Source organism: Alligator sinensis, unplaced genomic scaffold (genome assembly GCF_000455745.1).
Source record: "Alligator sinensis unplaced genomic scaffold, ASM45574v1 scaffold693_1, whole genome shotgun sequence".
NCBI classification, from domain to species: Eukaryota; Metazoa; Chordata; order Crocodylia; family Alligatoridae; genus Alligator; species Alligator sinensis.
In genome coordinates, this window is record NW_005841987.1 from 2,365,968 (window position 1) to 2,389,927 (window position 23,960).

At 41.2% G+C, this 23,960-nt stretch overlaps 1 protein-coding gene across 1 annotated transcript in view; it reads right to left on the minus strand.

Annotated features, from left to right (window-relative positions):
• Positions 1-3,492: 3,492 nt before the first annotated feature.
• Positions 3,493-23,960, minus strand: part of KYNU (kynureninase) — a 112,698-nt gene continuing 92,230 nt past the window's right edge. The window contains exons 11-14 of the mRNA XM_025201257.1: positions 12,773-12,825; positions 9,740-9,825; positions 5,766-5,996; positions 3,493-3,999 (exon numbers count right to left, since the gene is read on the minus strand). Coding sequence (XP_025057042.1) covers positions 3,847-3,999; positions 5,766-5,996; positions 9,740-9,825; positions 12,773-12,825 — 523 coding nt within the window. The 3' untranslated portion in view covers positions 3,493-3,846. The remainder of the gene's footprint in view (positions 4,000-5,765; positions 5,997-9,739; positions 9,826-12,772; positions 12,826-23,960) is intronic.

Below are 23,960 nucleotides of genomic sequence, written 5' to 3' on the forward strand. Positions count from 1 at the left end.
GGCATAAAAAAGCTGTAGGGCAGCAAAGTGTGCTTCAAGAGAGAAAAATCTCTCTGATACCATCCACAGTTGTTCTCAAGAAGCTTGGAGAAACAGATCGTTTCCCTTCAGCGATAGTGCTGGGAACTTTGCTTGTCAACAAATCACCCAAGTGCCTTGGAACAGTTAGATCCCAGCTCTCACTCTCTCTTTGTCTTTCTTCCTCTTTCTCTCTCTCTTTTTCTTTTTCTTTCTAGGCATAACTTTTTGAACCTGAATTTTATTAGTTAAGCTTGAGTTAAGTTTCCCCAAATACTCAATTAATCCAGGGTAATATTGTAATTCTTTTTGTTTGTTTTTCCTTCCATGTCTATTACTACTAGTACCATTATAAATTTCATATACTTAGCAGTAAATAACTTTTATAGTCAAACTGGTGATAACTGGGTGTATTTTTCCTTCTCTACTTCCCCTTCCCTACTTGCTCTGCAGCATCATCACATAACACAACACAACACATATTTTTTTTCTCCAATTAAAAAGAAACTAGAAGCTTTACTAATGTGCCAGGGGCCTAGGACTATATTATTTAGTTTAAGATCTAAAACCCATCTGCCCTTCACAACCTTCCACCCCTATAGCACCCTAGCCTTGCCTCACACCACACCCCTCTACTCCATAGGCCCTCCTTACCAACAGCCCCTTGGTGCCTGTTATCCCCCCCATTCAGTCCTTTGTGCCCCCCAGGAGCTCCTTCCCCTAAGGAACCCTCCCAAACAGTTCCCCCTCCCCATCACAGCCACCAACGTTGGGGCAGGTAGGGGTAGGGCTCTAGCTGTCCTCACTCTTCCACTTTGCCTCCCTCCCCTACAGCATGTCCATAGCTGGCATCCTCTACCCTCTACCCTTAAAAATAGCTCCATTGGGGGTGAGGACTTGCCGAAGGGAGAGATACAGCTCCATATAGAAACACAAGTAACACAAGCAGCACGTTGACAGAATTACAGAGACCCTAGAAACATATCCCAAATAAATGAGCACACCCCAAAGTGATGGGCCAATCTGGTAACAATCTGCCCTTTGACAGGTCTTGTTTTTAGTCATGCAGGGTGTCTTCATGCAGGCTAGCCCAGGTGGGGCAGCCAGTTTAGTTGCTGACAACCCAACCATGGAACAGCCTTTGCTGGTTTACATGGTACCAGATAGCAGACCAAGAGAGGCTTGACCAGACAGGAATTTTTAGGTACAAACATTCAAAAAGCCTGAGGCAGAATTGATCTAAGTCACATGGTTTTCTGTAAGCAGCATAGTTTAGATCAGTAGCAAACAGAATACAAATTTGCCCTCCTGGCAGGGGTGGCAGTCTATGTGTGGCAAACTTCTGTTCTGTTATGGATATAGATTGGCTTCTGATAGGAAACCAGTTCAAATCTATAACACAAGTTCAGTGCATTTCAAAATGGCTGAAACTGGTTAGAGATGGATGGATGGATATAGTATCAGATTTATCTGATTTAGGTTAAATCAGTTTATTGAACTTCTGTTCCAAATCCCCTCCAGATTCCAGTTAACTCACTGTCCCCCAGCATCCCAGGATGCTTTGTATCTCCCACACAACCCCCCTGGCCTCCATTTTCAGGGTGGGCAGGCTAGGCTTGGCCTAAACTGTCTGCTCCAGCTGAGCAAGAAGGCATGCTGTAGCACCCCTAGGTTTCTGGCCTGGGCCACTGCAGATATCTGACAGCATTTCTGGAATCAAAAGTAAATGTCTGTTTTCATGCTTATCAGTTCAATCTATGCAGTTTTCACTAACCTGTGAAGATTGAATCAATTCAGTTTTAGGCTTTTTGACTGTTTGGAATTGGCCTTATACTGGTAAACGTGCTATGTCTGTACCTGGCCCATGAGGACTGGGAAGAATTTTTCCTTTTCTGTGCAATACGCAGTTGAACAAATGATGTAAGCTGACACTTAACACTAACAAGAAATTAGATAATTGTAGTACGTTTCTAATGTTAGGGCACTTGTGGCAATTATTTCCCCATTCCCTGCTTTCCCCACTTTACAAAAACATTGCAAACAAGAATTTTATAGTGAAAGTACCTGGCCTTTTAATTACTAGTAAAGATCAAGCTGTGATTATTGATAAAAGGATAACCGAGCTGCAATCAATAATCCAGTTTTGCTTATAATATACAGCTTCTTAATGTCATCAAAAGCTCTTGATGAAGTCACAGCTTTTCAGGTAGATGAGAACCCTGTGTTAGTCCTTATATCAGTTTTATATTATATGAAAGGGTACTTATTTTTTGCAGGCACAGATAATATCAGCAAATGATTTATTTTGCAGTTCATCTTACATGAACTCACCACGGTCACTGAGCACTACATTCCCTGAAAATGTGATAACATCATTCATAGATATCACCACAACTGAGGATTTAAAGTATCATGCTGCCATCCTCAGGGATGGTTTCAAGTAAAGAATGATACCATAAGGGTATGTGTTCTATTACCTCAGATCCTAGGGAAATACAAAAGAGGTCCAGAACCATGGGTCCTCATTCTTGGTTCAGATCTAATTTTAGGGTTTATTGGGAAGAGGAACAGCTATCTTGCTCCTGCTTTCCCCCACTCGGGTAGAGGCTGAAATTTAGAGGCAGTGCCCCATGTACTCCCCAGGGGACCTGTAGACATTTACTGCCAATAGTTAAGAACAGCCAAAGGACTTTTCCTGAGCTTCCTTCAAAACGTCACATTCTAAGAAAACAAAGTGCTGAAGTACCATTTAGAAGCTGTTTTCAGGACCAGAAATATTTCAGACTTGAAACAAGAAGTACCAAACACATTAGGAGAAAGCCTATTACCAGGAGAATTCAATTAACCCATGAGATGCATAGAAGCTGTGAATAAGTATAAACTTCCAGCATCTTGATTCCTATTTATGCTAAGCCATTATCTACAAGAGAAAATTGCATTGATCAGACTTGCGTTGGTTTTTAAACTAATGCAAACCTTTGAGTGAATTCATATTTTGGTTTACAGTGTTTTATTTTGCTTGATCCATTTCAGCTCAACCTAAGTAAGTTTCATTTAAAATGAGTGACCATGTAGCCATTAACACTGGTTTAATGAAATCTCCTTAAGACCATGTAGTTAGTGAAACCAGTGCAATTTTCTCATGAAAACATTCCCTAAAGCCACTTAAACTATGGAATAGCTTAAAGTGGGGTCTTAAAGTGGTGTAAACATACTACTGTTGACAGGGTGTGTCAGCAAGTGAGAATTCATGCATTAGATCTTTAACCAAATTCTACATTCAAAATGTATGGACCTTTTAAGAGATTTACCATGTGCCAGTTAATGGTTTTCAAAAAATAGTTGCTTGGCTTCCTTTTTTTTAAAGATATACCTCTTTATTTCCTACTGTGTACAGTTAAATAAAACTGACAGAAATTACAAATGCAAATGAGATTGCAACCTTTAGGTACATTATTGATTTAATTTCCCTTTATTTCCATTCTTTGTTCCATCCATCACATTATTACAGTACAACAAGGATTTTTATTTTTTGTGGTCTATAACAGTTCATCTGTACTTCTCAAGCCTAATGGAATAAAACTATATAAAATGTTTAGAGAAGCCCCATTAAAATGTACAAAGCATGCTAATTCATGGAATCAAAGTCAAAGCAGAGTGGAAATATGAGCTTTAATAAAATGTATGTCTGTTGTAAATAACTATTCAAGCACAGTCTTTTTTTTTGCAAATTGCATGGAATGTAGGCTAACCTACTAGAAGCACAGAATCGCTCAAAAGGATAAATGCATCTTAGTCAAAAATAGATTAAAAGATACAGCTGAGCCATCAATAAGAACAGGATAGTGCAGTATTGCTTGCTCTTTGTTTTGAAGATGTAATTGCAGATCCCAGGATTTCAATAAATCTGTGCACATCATGGAAAGAATTGTAGAGAGGAACTGGGGCGACACGAAGAGCATTTGGTTCTCGCATGTCACACTGCAAAACAGAAAATGAATGCTGAGTAAATTAATGTCACATTGTTTATTTGTCTGAACAAAATGCCAAAAATTTACTTTGGCCTTACAGTCAGGTGAGCACACTAACAGAAAACTAAATAACCCTGCCCCTGCCCCAAACTGCAATCACCGCAAGGTGGACACAGAGAGAATCTTGTGATTATGCTTGAACTCTGGGTGAAGTTACACATTCCACTTAAACCCCTCAAAATGCAGGCATTGGCATGTTAAAACTTGTTAAGCCATGCTAAGCACCCTGGCAGGAAGGGGCTTATTCAGCTGCTGGCTGCTTGTACCCAGCAGGGTCTGCCGGGCCCAGCCACTGCTGCCCCGTGTTGGAAGACAGCTCCCTGCTGGCAAGAGTGGGCTTATTCAGCTGCTGTCTCTGAGCACAGGGCAGCTGTGGTGTGAGCGCCTCCTCTGTGCTTGGAGCAAGCCCCCTCCTGGGAGGAAGGGCCTCATTTAGCTGCTGGCCACAGGGTCTGCCTGGCCGCGCCACAGCTGAAGCTCAGGAGGAGAATAATGGGGATTGAATAAGCCCCCTCAGTGGCTTGCCCCAGCACAGAAGAAGCAGCGGGGGCCAGCCCCATCCCCACCCAGCAGCTGGAGCGGCAAGCAGAGTGTACCTGACAGGTGGAGCCCATCACGGCTTCCTTTTAGGGGCTGCGCTGTGTGGCTGGCTGAGCAGCTGTAGAGCATGGCGGTGCTGAGGGGGCTTGCAGGGCTTTGGCCCCAGATCCCAGCACTGCCGTGTGCAGCCCAAACCCACAGTGCAACCTCTCACTGGGAAAGATCTCACTTTCCCGCACAGTGTGACAGAAGCTGCCGCCCCCAGTACAGACTCTACCCCTCCTACTGCAGCAGTGGGGAGGAGGCATGGCCAGGCAGGGCCCACGGAAGGGGAGGGCAGGGTCAGGGTTTTCCTCCTCCCTCTGGCTTCCAGCAGAGGGGACAGCTGGGGCCTATTCCAGGCAGGGAGCCACCCAGCTGCCCATGGGGTAGAGGGGAAACTAACTCTGCTCCCTGCCCCACTCTGCCTCAGGGGCCATGGTGCCCCCCTGCTGCAGCAGCGAGCCCCGGCTGGGGCCCCTGCCGGTGGCACAGGGAGTGGGAATTAAACCCCCCTCTGGCCAGTTCAGCCTGGGTTGGCCATGCCCCCCAACACAGCTTCCCTGCAGCCCAGGGCTGGCTCTAGCACCCCTGGTTCCTGGCCTGAGCAACTGCAGGCATGTGCCCACATTGTCTCTTGGATTTGGCTGCATGGAATCAGGAACAGTGATCCAAATCCACTAATCAAATCGCTGTCCACAATTCTGGCCAAATCTGAATCGAATACAGCCTGTTTCGCACACCCCTAGTGTTTATGTCCGTATCATCAAATCTTCCCGAATCTCTTTGAATCAATTCGAAGGGTTCCAATTTGATTCAGAGACATTAAAGGGACTCCTAAGTAGATTTGGATTCAGAGATTCAGCCCCCCCCTCCCCGCCCCCCAAAAAATTCAGTTTCAACTTAGCGTGGAAAGATCATATTTCTGTAACCTGAGTATTAAAAAAATTCCTTCGTATTATAAATGATAAATTTATCATCTGTGGATCTCATCCAAAGCTTATTGAAGTTAAGCAGAGTCTTCCATAAGCCTGAATTGATGGGACTGTATAGGAATAATAACAAAGTTATTTTGGTGCATTAAATTCATAAAAGATGGCACAGAAAAACAAGTGATATGGACAATGATTTACTCACCGCTACTCCTCTCTTATTCAGCTCTGTAAATACAGATTTGATTGGAACAGAAAAAGTTAGAGTGAGCTGACATCCCCTTTCCTCAATCTGAGGTGGTGTAATAATTTTTACAGAAGGTTTCTCTGGATTTGCTTTGTCCTTACTGTAGTGATGCTTTATCAGGTATTCCAAGTAACCAGTAAGAAGAATAGATTTCCTTCTCAGTGCTTTCATTGTAGTTTGACCAAAAACCTACAAGAAAACAATATCATTAGGAAGAAAATGCAATTACTGCTGTTGAAAACAAAACCAACAAAAAAGAAACCTTTCAAAGAAAGATGAGACCATTTCTGACCTTTCCAATAATGTTCATAATTTGAAGAGCCACAATATTCTGAGATACTGCAGCACTTACTCATACTGAGTGGCAGCTCTCCCTACAGTATGGGTAATACCAGTGCTACTCAGTGCAATGCAGATTACACCAACAGTACTTTGAAAATGCAAGAACACTATATATGTTATAATTACCAGATGTAAAGCGCTTCCCTACTTACTATTATAATAGGTTTGAACATATTCACATGTGCACACAAGAATCTACACAAACAAACAGGCAATTAGAAGAGAAGTTATCTGGTTTGTATATATTAAAATATACATAAATACTGCAGGACCAATAAGTCAACTGTATTATAAAAGGGTGCTGCTGGTCCAGGACTGTGAAAGCGTTAGTGGGTTTGCTATTTCTAAGCATTCAAAATTTGTGGGTCATCATCTATGCTTACTTTATCCCTAAAAGTAAGCAAAAATGACAATATTCGGCACCAGATAAAATATGCCAGTGCTGCCTGTGGATGTCTTCAAAACTGTGTCTTGGATTATCATGACATCAGGACCCAAACCAAACTTCTTGTTTACCAGGCTGTTATCACCCCTACCCTGCTGTATGGGTGTGAGACCTGGACAGGCACACCTGAAAGCCTTAGAATATTACCTTTGGTGATATCTTTGGAAAATCCTCCACATCAGCTGGAAGGACAGATGCTAGAGAATAAACATCAAAGCACCTGACTTTCCCTGCAAAAGAGATTCTGGCCCCTAAATTCTAGCTGGCTAAGCTTCCCATTGGCTGTAGCTACAAAATCTGAGCATGGCTGAGACCCTTGAATGAAATGTGTGCTCACATGATGAGGCAATCATACTTGCTTTCTGGAAGGGAAATTTCAAAACAGTAATTAATGTATTTTAAGCACTTGTCCAGGAAAAGGAAGATACAGGTTCTAGGCCCTCCTTACTGGGCACATCTACGCATGCGGCAGACTGCTCAGTTGTTACTGTGCAGTCATTTAGTACTTGTTTAACTGATAGTAACCAGCATTACTGCACAGTCCCATCTCCTCACAGTAGAGTCACTGTCACAGTTCATGCCTGGTCATGCATTGCACTGTAAGCAATGAGTTACAGCACAGCAGCTCATTGCTACTGCGTTGTAGCATCTCATGTAGACATGCCCACCGAGATGGAGTTACTGGCTTAAAGCTCTTTGATTTCCAAGCACAGGGCTCTACCTGCCAAGCTACAAATTAGGCATTTTCTAGTGCCAGCTCCATCTCTGCTTTTGAAGCCTGGCCCTTGGCAGCTAATGGATGGAGATACATTAGGCCAAGAAGAAGAAAATACCCTATATGGTATGATGCTACTCTGCATAGGAGCGGACACTCGGTTGTAGCCTGCACCCAGTAGAGCAGGGACTTCCCTACTGTTTTCTATCTAATGACTAATAAATACAAGATGCAATGATTCAGCTTCAAGGAGGAGAGCTGGATTGTTCATCTTAGGTAATACTCTGAAAGTACTCCTCTGCTTGCAAATATCCACTGTACACACCTGAATATGATTCCAGTGCTGTTATGGGCATGTTACCATAGTAGGAATAGAAATCTGCAGGATGTGGCTGCTCATGAAGAGACCTTACAGTATTAGAGGTGGAATGTGAAGGAGGCAGGAGTGACCAGGGGATCATTTCCTGCTTGCACCTACAAGACCTGCCATACTACAGAGCTACTGTATTTTGCAGGGGCTGGAAGGATGCTTGGATCCTGTTCATAGGTTGCCTGTGTAAGCCTGTTTATTTAGGCTTGATGGAAGGAATACTTGCTCCTCGTTCCTTCTTCCCTGGGTGGAGTTTTGTAAAAAGATTTTTTTAATGTGACCATGGAGCTCTCCCAACATCTCCATTAAAAAAACAGCTAGTGCCATAACAGTCACTTTAAACCTTACTGAGGAATAGCTGCATTAACACTTGCAATGTTCATTGTTTCCATTGGAAACACTGCCTTCTGATTATTGTGTCCTGCGCAAGATGGCATACAATTTCACAAGCCATCTTTTGCCAGACATGAAAACTATTCTGTTTCCCACTGTATAAGAGCAATTATCACTGGGAAGTCCTGACTGTGCCAAAGGGTAATGTAGGCATGAAAAGGGAAGTCAATGGAAACTGATCTGCTCTTGTTGTTTGAGACTCCCTGCAGTGGGCTAAATTACATCAACCCACACAAACTGAAGCACTGACAATCTGGGTCATAGCAAAATAGTTTTTAGCTTATCTCTAAGGTCACATAAAGTTTAAAAATATATTGGATGCTTAAGGACCAGCAAAATAAATTGTCAGATGGAAAAAGAAGCATTGCCGTGCCCTTTTGCAGTCCTTCAGTATAGCATGTAATGCTGGAGAGAATGCAGGTGGTGATTTTGTGACTTTGTCTATTTTATATGTCTAAGGTATTATTTTTTCTTATATAAAGAAAGTAGATGAAAAGATGGTGTGTGAGAGTTCCTTTTATTCCAACATTGCCTTTACCATTAAGGCTAGGGCTAATAAAAAGGTTTCTGAAATCATTTTAAAAATTATGCTCCATTCAGACAGGTTGCAGAACCTTGCTAGCCAAGTCTGTTTTAAGTCCAGGTGTTAAAAGTAGCTTCTGAAGACTGTCAGTACTGCAGCAAACAGAAAGCAATATAAAGCTATCATTTTCATCTACAAAGGCTTCCTGAATACTTTACACAACTTACGAGTGTAAGAATAAATTTGAGCCATCACAGAGTCATGGCTATGTCTGCAGATGTGACTGTGCCATTACAAAGCACATCTAAGGGGTTTCTGTACATTTTCCAAAGTGGGCTGAATGCTCTTCTCAAAGCTTGATCATAGGAATATCTGTATATGAATCATGCCCTTTCTATACAGAGATGGGATTAGATACCTTTGGCAATAATATCATTTCCCATGGCCAAACAGAGCAGTCTCCATGACCCAGGATTTCATGCATGAGGAAAGTTCACACTGGCTGGGCCAGGGAAACATCATCTTCCTACATATTCCCCTAGAAAATGAATGTAGTGCCAAGATATATTCCCTTTGCACCTCCACTCTGTCTATCAGCCCAATGATTTCATTTTCAGGAAGACCCCAAGGCCACCTTCTGGTAGCAGATGTGCTGCCAGAATAAGGGAGATCAGTACCAGGTGCAAACACCTACTTTTTGAGTGGTCAGGCTGTGCTTCTCCCACAGGAATACAAACTCTGCTCTCCTGATAACTGAATTAAGAAACTATAGGAAGGAACTCTGTGGAACTTCGTCACATCTTCAAAGTGAAATTATGCACTGACTCAGTGTGCCCATCAGTTACACTGATGTAAATCTGGAGTAATTCCAGTGAAGATTATAGATTTGGCTACAATTTCCATTAAAAACCTAAAGGAGAGGCTCCTGAGCTAGACAAACGTAATCAGGTTTTTGCATTCAAATGAATCCAAACACACTGAACCCAACCAGAAAATTTGAGAGAAGTCACCAGGAATGTTTAACATTGAAAGTGTTCCTAATTTTATATTTATATTTTGCAAGACACAGTGATGATGAGAAATTGGGAAATCACTCAATATTTTGTAGTTTTCATTTAGAGTCATGAAAAATATAACCACTTACCTCTAAACTTGCATGTAGAGAGCAGACTAACAAAATTGGAGGATTTGATAGCCGAAATCCATTGATTCCTGGACTTAGCTGTAATTCTGGAAAATGAACAACTTTGATTAGTTTCATTTAAAAAAAAATCATTTTGAAGTACTTCCTCAAATCCAAACTTTGATTAAAGTTACTGGCATCTCAGGATTTGAACATTAACGTGAAACATGTTTATGAACAGTTAATATTTTTCATTCTTTGGATTGGAAATGTCCAAATTTATCCAATGGATGACTGTACCACCAGCTGCTGAAGAGGTAGAGGAAAGCAATTCGTTTTTATAAACTAAAATTACTATAGCTATTCTTAGGTCAGAATATTTTATCTCACTGCCATGAACTAGGAACATCTTCACTGAAAGTCAATGTGATACTTCACTGCAAAACTAAAGTAAATGAAGAAAGAGTACCTTGCCATATTAACAGGAAGCAGTGAACATATGGAGACTGCAAACTGTACTATGCAGTGCTCCATCTGAGCTAAGCAGAGTCCACTTCAATCAGCAAAGGAATATGTACAAAAGAAATGTAGTATCAATGAGCTGCTCATCTTCATTAAAGTTGAGAACTGCTTCAATTCATATTATACAACTTTTGGGAGCATCTGAACTGCAAGCCAGATGTTGACTATCACTGCTTTAGGCTCTGAAATGTCATTACATCAGTCTAATAGTGCATCCTTTGAAACACTGACATTGTGCACCTTTTCAGGGCAAAAGCAAGATCTTTTGGATGAGAGGAAACACTTTTCATTTACTGTAAAGGACTTGCTAATTTCACTCTTAACTGCCAGGCTTCCACCTCTGAACTGTACCTACTTAATGACTCTCTCTCCCTATATGACAGCTGGGGCCAGGGAATAGAGAAAATATTAAGGAAGGGATAAACTTAGCTTTTCTTGTTTAAATATGTATTAGAGGATGACTCATGTCTTATGCTTGTTCTCCAACAAGACAAATCCAATCTATCTTTCTATTTTTGCTTAGACCTCTTGTAATCTCTCGAAGACCACAATAAGGCCAGCGTATTATTGATCTCCACCCAAAATCAAACTGGCAAGGACTGTCATGGCAAAGCCACCATGCAAACTGCTTTCTCTCCTGAATGTTGAGAACACCTCCTTTGCAATGCTCAAATATAGAGCAGAAGGAGAGATTAATCTCCATCCTCGTGTGAGGCAGAACACAAACATTTACCTTTTCTCAGAACATTTTGTTTTGTTTTGTTTTCTCTTACACCTCACTGATATCGAGGGAAGAGGATTTAGTCAAGCAAAACCAGTAAAGCTTTTACCTAGGATCAGATTTGGCTAGCCGTATTCATTTTGCTTCTCATGAATTACACTTCTGCTCAACATAAAAACTCTAGCTTTTTTGAGACTTATAAGTAGGGTGAGTATATAATTTTGAAGGAAATCTGGGATGGGGGTCACCGCACACACACGCTCCCCAATCTCACATGTGCACACCCCTTCCCCCCAAACCCACACACACTCACACACATACTCTGAACTTGCAGCTCCCAGAAGCCCTGATGATGGGGCAGGGTGGGGTGGGACAGTGCAGAGGCCCATGGCCAAGCTGCATACCCACCTCCAGAGGCTAGACCCAGCTGAAAGTGGCCCCCCTGTGGCACCCACTAGGCTCCACCAGCCAATGCCTCCCCATCACCACTGGCAGCTTCCCAGGGCCACCACACACAGCCTCGGCCTTGGCAGCGGCCATCCTAGATCACCCGGCACAGGTACCTGAGCCCTGGCCTCCTTCTCTGGCCCACCTCATACTGGCCGATCCCTGCTGCAGGCAGGAAGAATAGAGCTCAGCCCAACTGTCCATCCACCCCGCCAGCCGTTGCTCAGGAGAAGCTGTGCCAGGCACGTACAGGTGGGGTAGAGCCGCTAATCTGAGATTTTTGCTTCAATTTTAGCCAACTAGAAGGGATGAAATCTGGGACTGTTCCAGCCAAATTGGGACTTATGCTCACCCTACTATAAGCCTAGTCAATTAGGTGTGTGTGCGGGCCGGGAGCGGTCCGAGGCCCTCGGGGGCCTGCGCGCGGTGGGCTGTGGCCAGCAGCCCGGACACGCCGGGTTGGGGAATGCAGGCCGGCGGGCTAGAATTAGGCACGGACGCTTAGCGGTTGATTAAAGATTATTTTACTTACACCGAAGATGGTCGCGGTGCAGGCAGGAAAACTTGCTTGAGTTGCAGTTACAAAACAAAACAAAACAAAACTCGAACCTGCAGGGCACGAGAGTACGTCGCAGGGGGTTTTCGGCGACAGGAAGATGCAAAACATGAGAGTACGTCGCAATGGGTTTTCAGCGACGGGAAGATAAACCTGCAGGACTCGAACCCGGGTAGAGCTCTGGATAGACTCTCACGAAGTTTGCTAGGCTCCGTGGAACTTGCGCGCAGGGAAAAAGGGGTTCATTGAAGGATTGCGCTCGGCGACGGGGAGAGGCCAGAGGTTGATCAGACCCCTATAGCCTGCGATGGGTTCGATAGGCTCCGCAGCGCTTAGAGATCTTCACAAGACGTGAAGTCCTCCTCCTCCAGATGGTTGTGGAGTCCTCCCTTGCGGGGTTCTCCTTGGAGTTCTCCAACTTGGGCGGAAACCGCTCAAGCCTCTTTTACGGCTAACAGGCCAATCGTTATGGCGGGAAATAATTTAGCAGTGCCGAAGCGCACACAAACAAAATCACACCCTTGGGTTGTGACAGTGTGTTTGTAACATTTTTCTATATTTCACATCTATTTCATGGCTTTTTTTTTGGCTGTGTATGGTTGTCCACAATATCCTGAAGCAAATAGCCAGGCAGACAAGAAAATACATCAAAGTAATTCTAGTGGTTACTTTACTCCTTTCAGTGAAGCTGTGGTATAGATCTGGAATGAGTTTGGTGTAGCATGTATAACACCAGTAAGCAAACTCTTTTCCATTGAAATAACTGGTGAAAATCTAGGTACATAGCTCAAAATAGAAATATACATACTGTTTTCCATGAGAAACCGTGTTTTGTAGTCATGGCCCCACCAGCCTACTAGCCTAAAATGTTGAAAAAAATGGGGGAAAAAACACACAATTATGCAACATAACATTTAATTCTGACATGAATAAGAATAACTAACTCCTGAAATATTAATCAAATTGTATAAAAAAATACAATAAGTTATGTGGCGTGGTATTAGGAACTTATATATTTGTACATTCCTTTTAAATGACTAAATGGTACCTGATAGTTTTCAAGCAATTAATCTCTTGGTTTTTAATTCATTTTACATATTGAAAATAAAACTGAAAAATGTCCAGTGTTTTTATTCCAAATATTAAAAGCACAAACTGAAGTCTCCTTTGATAAACACTGAGCATGCTATAAATTTGACTTAATACAACAAAAGCAAAGATATGAACAATAAACAAAAGAGAGGTAAAAGAGTCTTGCTTCATCTTTTCATTACTGTGGTACACTGGGAATAAAATATCAGATTATAAGACTGTTTGTTACTCAAAGCTAGGATTTTTGTTTTTAATTTAAAGGGGGCCATTAGACTTTTTGAGGCAAAAATATGAAAACAATTTATGAATCTTTTCCAAAGTGGTGATTTTGGAAAAAATAAATAAAATGTGAAAACACCAGAATTAAAGGTTTTTAAGTGTAGTAGAAAATATTTTGTACCCGGTACTTGCCATAAACCTGACTGATGTGGCCATGCAAAGAATTGGGTGGAGTAAAATAATTCCTGAATGACTTTCATATATGTTGGGCCAAGCAGGCACTACAAACCCAGTACTTTTCCCCAGGCTTTGTTGTCATTGGCTTCCTTTTCTTTACACTAACTAGCATAACAGAAGGTGTTATAGCACATTTCCAGCTGGAGCAACCAAAGAACTCTTATGAAAAAATATTCTACTCTGCCATACTCTTGGACAAGCCAAGCAACATGCTTCCCCTTACAACAGCCAGATTGCAAAGTAATAAATTACTTGTGACTAGACTGATTTGTAACCCTGCATGTAAAGAATTTTATATGAACTATGTACAGTCAGATAAAGTACTTTACTATCTAATTTGGATAATAACATAGATTTTATGTTTTACCCTTGCACAAAGGTTGCTGACTCACATCTAATCATATTATATACAGTGGAAATGTGAAATACTGTGTTGCTGAGTAATACTTTTTACTATTTGAAATCCCAGGGAAATCACTAGTGATCCATCTGTTTGCTTCAGTGACATGTTGTTCAGTCAAAAGTAATATATTTCAACAAATCATTATATACCTACTACCCAAGTGACTCAGACTAATGCTTTGAATTATAATGGATATATCAACAACTGTTTTATATGCACTTTATAGCATCTTATATGCACTTTATAGCATCTTTCAACAAAGTATTTTACAATAAAACACATTTTTACTTCATATTATCATTAAAATATCACATTGAAATCAATGGGGTGATATTCTGTATGTTCCAACAGACTTAGCGTAGCAAAAATTCAATGTGAAGTACACTACCAAGAATAATGCTGTGTGAAAAGGAAAAAAAACACTTAAAAGATTTCTCACTGTGGACCACATCCTGAAATCTTTATTCTAGCAATAGCAGTTAACAAGAATACTCCCCAAGCAAGGAAAAATGAAGGGCTGAAGGACCAGACTTCAGGTTTTAGTTCAGATGAGAAGCTAATTGGAATTATATTTGAATAACTGGATTCTATGAGACTGTGAAACTTCCCTTGAACACAATTTCTTCCTGGGTTGAACGCAACTTGATCTTGATCTTGGAAACTGAAATTTTAGAACTTCACAAAAATGTGGTTTTAAAAATCAATAAAATTGATTTTGTGGTTTTTCCATTTTGAGAGTATTATTATATTAGAGGTAGCTCTGATCCTATATGCCATCACCAATCCAATGGTCTATGTGGATGTCATATTATTTGATATATGATATGTCAATAATATGACAGAGGTTTCAAAGTGGTGGAATTTAAAAAAAAAATCTTTAAAAATAAATAGCTTGCAGTATATAATAATCCATGAAAATTTTGAAATCAGGGATGTCGCTGTTATGCCAAATTTTAGTTTGACATGATGAGAAATAGTTGAGGTGTTAAACCCTAAATATAATAGTTTGTAACTGTGTGGTAAAAATAATAGGCAATAAAACTACACAGTAAGATGTTGTAATCAAAGTTGTTATTAAATAATTGCTATTCTGCCTGCAAAGTGAATGTTTAGAAGTGGGTTAGACACCTGAAATATTCTTGTTTGCAAAGTCTGAAGTTATTCACCTGTAACGTTTATTTTTAAACCTGATCCAGGATTCTGGAAAAAAACCGTGAAACAGAAAAGGAAAAAAAAAAGAAGATAACCTTATACTTATAAAGCACTTTCCTTAACCAGATTTTCAGAATGAAAATGTGCTGGGAGAACAGCTGGTACAGACTGTGCATGTCTGTTTTGCAAACCAGGTTAAAAAATGGTGCTCAGATTGGATGAATTAGTCCTGCTCACATGTTTTTTATAAGCCTTGCTGAAAATGGAGCTTGCCTGGATTGTTACTTGAACATACAGGACTGTTCATCTTTAAGACTTTTTAAGTTTAATATAAAACAATTAGAAATATTTTATAATAAAACATATGAGCAAGATAGGCACTAAAGGGGCATCCCAGAAAGAGGAACATGGAATTGTGTCTTTTCAAGCTTTCTTTGACATTGTGTTCATGTACTGTTTCTAGGGCCTGATGGCTAGAAAATTATATTTAAAGATTTGCTTTTAGGAATTGGCTTGTAGGTAAAGTAGATATACATGAGAATAATGGTCCAGGGGAATGGCAAGGGTTAATTGGTTTCTAAAACCCTGTTTGTGACAAAGTTTCCTTCAAGGCCCACTGTGTCTGAAGCCAGCAGACACACAGGCCAGGAAACTGAACGCACGTACCACACTGTTCTCTAATATGAGGTAGGGTGGCATTAGGTCACAGTGCCCAACTGCAGATCCCTTGGAATTTCTGGTTTTGGTGGACAGGCAAAATTAAGATATTGGTAAAATAACTAAATTAAGATGTCTGCATATGATGGATTTGTTGGAAACAAAGGATTATGCTGACAGAACAGAATGTGGACAGTATAACAACTACAGAGAAACCAGTCAATAATGCCCAGGATAAAGAGTCATCAGAGGGGAGAAAGGCTACAAAAGGAAGGATTTTAGAGCGGCAAAAGGTCCCTGAGAGGGAAACCCAAAGCCGCCATGAACAGAGGCCACACCACCAGCCCATCTCACCCACCTGACTGGGAAAAGGGTGGGTCTTGGCCTTCCACCTCCAGGCTGATGACATCTGACATTCAAGAGAGAACCACAGGGTGAAGCTGGCATGCTGGCCAAATGCACCTTCCCTCTGTGACAGCCCTAGGACTGTCACAGAGGGAGATATAGTAGATATAGAATTGGGGTGGCTTATTTTGTTTGCCTTGCCTACATTATTCTTATCTGCTATCACTGTGTATCAGTAAAATTCTCCTATTATCAAATGGAGAAGTTGTGATCAGTCTGAGTGTTTGGGTCTTCCCAGAACAAGGTTTCTGGGTCATAAATCCAGTGCTGACAGTGCCCTGGCACATGTTCACTTAATGGTGCAATAGGATCTGTTCCCCAGTCCCAATAATCAAGCCATCTGCCATGTCATATGTGCATGGTAGGGTGGATGATTTTGTGATTGGGAATCCAATCGAAACTGTGTCATTACTACTTGCCAATGCAAGTAGTCCTGGACTCTCCCTGGCCTGATGATGATGATGAAGAGAGCGTTGCCACCATGGGTGACTGGTGCCTCCTGAGTCAGGGGGGCACTTGCCGCCCCCCCTCCCCCAGCAACCAGTCAGCAACCTGGGAGGTCTCCCCCACAGCTGACCATCCCAACAGGGGCCTGGCTGATTGTGCCAACTCAGAAGTTCCAGTGGTGCTTCTCCTGGCACCCCCACTCCCTGGTCGGTGCTCTCAGGAGTGGCACCAGCACTCTTGCCTGCCCCCCCACCCATTGCCTAAGTGGGGAATGCTGGTTATCAGGGGGTGCATTAGCACTCTTGGGGGGTGCACATGCACCCCTGTTCACCCCCTACGTGTCATCACTAGTTGCCACATTCATATGTTGGAAGCATGAAGGCCAGAAAGCTAGCAACAGGTAGAATGGTCAATGTCAATGAGACCTTGGGCTTCTGAAGGAAGGCTGTAAGGGCATTCATAGATAATGTGGTCAGCCCCCTGAGCCTGGGCATTACAGCTAGAGTCAGTGTCATTGCAGAGGCCCCAAGAGAGCACTTAAACTGTCCAATGCCTGCTCTGAGATGGTTAAGAGCAGTCCAGGCCCTGCAGGGCAGCTGCCATCCTGAAGGGCAGAAGCTGGTATTGGAGATGAAGTTCTTTAGCTGAAGTTCTTGTTCAGCATATTTTCTGCTCCACTGATGAGAGGTCCATGCTGCAGGTGACACACCATTTGCAGATTCAATGAGTTTATTAGCCTTAGTGGAGTACGGGTTCTGAGACTTCAGGTAATAGTTGGTTTTCTGGCTTGTGACTACTAGGATGGAGGGAAAATAGTGGTCTGGATCTTGGGCTTCAAGGCCTAGGGTCTGGGTAGCAGCTTGTCTCCAAATGTCAGGGGGGAAGAATGCCTGAGAGGCCTGGTAAGCAGTCAATAGGGGTTGGCATAACACATCTGGTAATGGTCCTCATGAATGCTGTTAAGGCTGGAATCCACTAACTTAGTATATGTGCTCCAGCCCTATACTGGTGCACAGAACTCAGCAGGAGCACACACAAATATTGAAGCGGAGGTGTGAAGTGTTTGGAAACTTGCACCCCGGTGGTGCCAGCAAGGATAAGAGCTCCTTTGCTGTTAACCGTACCCTGGACCCCTTCCACATGCTGGTGGTAGGTAAGAGTCCAGTCCATCTTGACTCTTAAATAAGTAATGATGCAACAATGTTCAAGTGTCCAGTTGCCAATCTTGACTTTTATTTCTTTCTCTGCTTAGTTGTTATTTAGGTGGAAGGCTGTTGCCACTGGTTCAGTGAGGCTGAGCTGGAGATGCCATTTATAGAAGTAGTGAACAAGGGTGCTCATGTCTGATGCCAAAGTGGATTCAGTGGCTTCCCATTGCTTGCTTGATTTGGTGAGATCCAAGTTGGTATAGCCATATTTCTTGGACTGGGTGTCAGGCAGGTCAACAATGTACACATTGAAAAGCAATGGAGAAAGTACCAAATCTTGTGGAATACCATCTTAAGACTTCTATGGTGGCTTTCCTGTCCACTGATGGTCCTGAGACTGAAATTGCAGTTTTGAAATATAAACATAATAAAGCTGATGATCGTTTTGTCAGGTATCATTTGGAGGAGCTTGTAGTAGAGGCCATGGAGCCAGGCAGTTTCATATGCAGTAGTGAGGTCCACCAGGACAGCTTTGACTTTCTCCCAAGTCTTAAAGCTCTCTTCAATGTCTTGAGTAAGGAGAGTTACCAGCTCCATTGTTAACCTTCCACATCTAAAACTATCCTGCTGCTTAGTGAGGAATCTTGGTGCATTTTATGCATTTGAAGACGAACTCTCAAAGTCAAATGGTCATCATGTCCCCAGAGTTACAAAGAAATCCAGCATGTATGGCATCAAGCCCCCTGCACTAGCAAGTAGAAAGCCAGGTACCTAGTGAACTGGTTCAGTCCTTGGGCAGGGACTGACAATCAACTGATTTACAGTCTCAGACCTGGGATTGGAGCCAGTTCAAGGCTCTGGTACAGACTTTGGGCTGGGATAACACATCAGTTGATTGGCAGTCCCAGCTCTGGAACCACAATAATGTGGGATGCATGATCAGTGACTTTTCTTGTATCTAAATTCTTTCTTAAGTCTAAAACTAATCTATTTAAAAAGGGAATATGCTTTGGTCCATTCTGTCACCCCCAAATAAAGCTCAAATTGTAATGGTTTGGGAAGAATAAGAATGTTTGTGGGTCTCTAGCAGTCTTCTGAGGTATGCTCAGATCTACATTTTAAATGTTTAATACCTCAGTATTAAACATGCCCACTGTTACATGTTTGATTTCATGACACAAATACCATTAAGGACTGTTAGCATAATTTCATGGGCTTAATGTTATCCCAAAATATTATCTCAATTGATAAATCAGGAGGCAAAGACAGATTTGTAGAATGAAAAAAAAATGCTACAAAGGAACATCATTCTCTTATTTGTTCCTATTTCTCTCAAGCATATTTACACTAGGGAAAAATCCCTTCAGTACGTATTTTTATTTAGCTCAGTCTTTTCTCACATCTACGGGTGTTAGACTGAAGCACTGGGCATTCATAACTTGAATTATTTCATTTGTAGTTGCATTAATGATGCAAGAGTGTGGGATATAATGATCACAATATATGTGCTGTTTAGATATCAAAAGAAGATCCAGTTACAGAACACAGAAGAAATGCAAAAAAAATTCCTTTAACCTTTGTGTCTAAGTAACAGATGATCATGCTATTCAGTTATAATTCACAGCCTGAAGAAACATAGGGTCATTTCCCTTCTTGGGCAAAAAGAAAGAAAGAAAAAGAATCTATTGAGCACTGAAACAGAAAAGAGGCAAACACTTTAAATGCAGCCTGAGTTTTACAATACAGGACAAAGCTTTCTAAGCACCATTTTTGCATTACATTTTGTGAGGAATTATTTTAGATATCCATAGGAGAGTGTATTTAAAAAGGCACAACAGCAATGCAATATAAAATTAGTCACACTAAACATTAAACTTTCAAACTTTACTGTGTAGGAGATAAAGGGTTGTCCTTTAGTAGTCAAATTACAACGTTGCATGAGAATTTCTTATGCTGTCTTCAAACTGGAGATATGTATATACTAAGGCCTTGTACAGATGTTCAGTTGCTGCTCTCCCAGGAAAAAACCAGAAATGTACAGATGTTCAGTCTTTTTATTCCGCAGTAAAAATGCCCACTCTAGAAGAAAAATAGTCTAAGACCAACCATTGTTAAATCACTCCCAAGAGAGTTTCTCTTAGGACAGCGAATGTACACGCTGTGGTGGCTTCTCTCAGAAGAGAACATAGTCCTTCAGCATTCCCCCACCCAGGAAGATGCTGTGTCACTCACTGGACTCTGGTGCTCCAGTAGAGAGCAGAGCATGCCACCTTCATAATCCTTACATTGTGCTGCAGGGAAACACAAGATGGCCAGTCTGGGTCAGTCAGTCCAGGCTGGTCTATACCTTGCTGCAATAAGTCACCAGGCAGACTAAGGGAGCATACAGCACACAATGTCAAAACTGCAATCTCTCTATTCTGCAGGACCTCACCATTTGAATGTCTGTACATGCAGCTCTGGTTAAATTTGTCTACTAGGAGAACAAACCTCAGAGATTTCTCCCAGATTATCTGAATGTACACACTAAGGTAGAGTCTTAGTGTGCTCCTCCAGTGTAGTACATCAGCAAAACAAACTATTGTAATAAAAGTACAGCTTCTCTGATTCAACTTTATCTAAACTCAGGATAGTGTGAAAGAGCTATTTTGGTCAGGATCACATCTCTTCACACTCATATCTGAAGAATATCTGGCATCAATTAACAGCAAAACTTTGAGGCTGGTCTGCACAGCTTGGAATAACTAGGCTGTACTAGCTCTTCATACATTTTTATTATGCACCAATAATGACTATTTTAATTCCACTTTGGCAGTAGATTAAGCTAAAGCTCAAAAGGCATTTTTAGCAGAGAAAAAGCATTCATGTGGGAGTTGAGGAGGAAAAGCTTTTCTATTTCAAATTCACACCCTAATTTATTTTGCAATGACTTACCTGTATAGGCAGGACCTTATATAGTTCACCTATACTTAGCTATTTCATCTTAATATTTTATAGGATGGAGGAGGATGAGCAAAATAAGAAAAAGGAAGAAATCAGGGGTGAAAATCAGGGGAAACTAGATCAGAGAAAAAGAGATTTATCTCCACCCTCTGCCAAAGCTGTGCCTATTTTTAGAAGGAATTCAGGACTTTAAGAGCTTGAAATTTTGGATCTTTTATCTCAACATACCCATTTCTGCAATCCAGATTAGAATGCAACTAGCATTTCTGGAAATATCATGAGAGCCTGTCCTGTAGAGCTGGCCAAAAACATTCCAAAATTCGAATGAAAAATTGAGATGATTTTTTTCATTATTTTTTCAAAGGGCCAAAATTCATAAGTAACATGGAAGCAGAACCTGTGTCTCCCTCTGGGAAGCTGCCCTTCTCCCTGAGCCACAAATCCAGGCTCCCCTTTTGGCCTCAGGTATCTTTCATTCTTGGTTTCCCATTGGGTCAGCACCAGCAGAAGAGGCAGAGAATGCCATAAACCTGCTTATCCCATGATCTGATAAATATGATAGTGCCTTGGAAAGTGGAAGATATGGATCCAGGTAACTTCATGGTGAAGGAGACCCTAGAACCCAAGTCTCCCTCTTCTAGGCAAGTGCTTTAACCACTAGGTGCAACATGGGGCTGCTACATCAAACAGTGAAAAGTGTGGGGTTTTTCCAACTAAAGATTTGAGGACTTATGCGAAATTTATGACTTCCCAAACAAAACTGGGTTGGCACTGAGGCTAAGTGGAGTTGGTTCCTAGGTACCTAAACTGGATCACTTGTGAGCATGCTGAGTAGGCCAAACTTAATTTCTTACAGATCTTTTCAGGACAAATGTAAACATTAAGGAATGAAGGTGTCTTTGTGAAATTTTGGTGGGAGGTGGAAGAGTACAGAGATTTAAATGGCTCAAGCCACATAAGTACTTATGGGCCCATAAGCCTTTAATACTTAATGACTTATGGGCAAAGTTGGATCTGAGCTTACTTCTCAGATCCCCAGCTGTAAAACAAAAGTAACGTAATATATATAAGTAATATAAAGTAATAACTTCCTACCACTCAAGGAAATTTTGAGGATGCCTACAGTAAAAAAGTATGATATGCTCAAGCTTTACATACACCAGAGGCTTACTGTGCCAGACAGCAGCTCTTCAAAAATGTGCTGCTCTGTAGGAGCTACCTCTAGAATCAGCACTAGTATAGCCATGCTTCGGTCTAACTAGCCCGGTCACTTAGCATTGCTAATTAGCTTATTTTTAGCACCCATGGCCTAAACTGTGGATTGATTACCCTGCAGTCCACAGTGAGTTGCAATGAATGCTATAGGTACTTCTGTTTTGTCCCTAATAAAGACTCTGACAGCTTGCTAAAAAAACCCAGTTCAGAATATAACTGAGATGGAGACCAAGGGCCCAATTCACTAAATAGCAACCATTTTCCTTTAAAGTCCAATAGATATGGATACCCAACTCTTTTTGTCTGATTTGAAAAAAAGCTGCTGAGACCACCCTCCCTCCTCCCCAGTAACTACAGCTGGGACTTGTTTAAATTTGCATATTCCCGACCAAGGAATTGTTTATTGGAACAGCTATGCACCCTTTAAACCTAGGGGCAAGGCTAGACCCATGTCTCTTTTGTGCTGATTCCATGCTTATTTGTAAGTAGAATCAGTATATGTAATTTGAAAAGCTTTATAACCATAGGTAACTGTAGTCTCACATTCCAATAATTTCAGTCTTTTGCATACCTGGGTATGCTCTGCTTGCCCTTTTTAACTTGTTAAAAGTGTTTTCTAATCACTAAGGATATGTGACATTAATATTGCTGTAAATTATTAATGTATCCTTCTCTCAGAGCTCACTAAAAAACCCCAGAGTATACAAACAAACAAAGAAAAGCCCCCCAAAAGAGTTGTTTCTGCAAAAGTAGAAACTTTTCATATAAAATAGCTTTGAGTCTTTACTTTGTCCAAAGGCCAAAGAAATATAATTACATTATAGGCTATAACAAGACTTTCCTTCTGTGGAATTGTTTGCATCGTAGTAGCATTTGAGGTGAACCCTTTTTTCCCATTTTGTAACTTGTCTTATTTAAAAATGGCCAAACTGACTTTCAGCCCAGCAGCAAATTTTAACAGTAGGCTAAGTCTAAATCCCTATAAAACATTTTATAATCCAAGTACTGACACAAACTTTAACTAAGCTGCTGAGATGGGGGGGGGGGGGTAATCTAAAATAAACTGAACTCCAGTCATCATCATAATTTTTTTCTTAAAAAGTAATTGGTCATATCGATTTTAATATAACAGAATAACTGGAGGCAGGATATATTCACTCTGTGAGTAAAAAACCTAGGCTGTTTGGTCAGTCAAGTGGAAGCTGATTTTGAGCTGATAGGTCTTTGGAGATAGAGGGTGCATATGTCCTCCTCTTGAATTGATTTTTTCCTTGTTAGTCTTTTAGACTCAGTACAACTGGGAATATACCAATCTCAGAATTTGTCCCTCCATATTACCCCTCCAGGTCAAAACAAAAGGAGATTGAGTTCACTTTTATAACAGGAAACAAGTTTCTGTGATCAGAGTATGTGAAAGAGAAATGGCCATTGTGTTTGGAATCCAATCAGGGCTTGGTGAATTCACATAGAACTCTTTGGGAAACCTCTAAGGCATTCATGATAAGGGACGATAATTTCATTCATAGTGACCAGACAGAGAAAAGGAATGATCAAGCTGCAAAAAGAATTGGAGTCTAAACTGTATCTTAAGAAAAGATCTTAGAAAAACCCAACCCTCTGGGGCTAATGAAGTTGAATTAAAGACAGTTAAATCAGCTTATGAGCAACGATTATCACAGAGTGCTCATATATCACTTCTACTAGCCAAATATCAGATATATGAAAAGGGGGAATTCAGCCAGAAGTATGTTAGCACATTTACTAAGAGGAAATCAAATCCCCTGCCCAACATCAGAAATTAAAAATCGAGCAGGGAGCCAATTTACTCATAATAGAGATATTAATAAAGTTCTCAGTGATTTTTATAAAGTATTGGATAATGCCCAATAATATTATGGTGATAAAGAATTTAATATGCTGTATTTTTAAAGGAGTTCAGTAAATCTTTCCAGGCTGTTTCAAACACATTAAATTAAGCAAGGAGCAAAAGCGACGATCCATTCTCAAGATATTTATGAAATGTGACTTCTGACTTAAAGGAGTCTTGGATGGTTTTGACTATTATGATGCATTTAGTG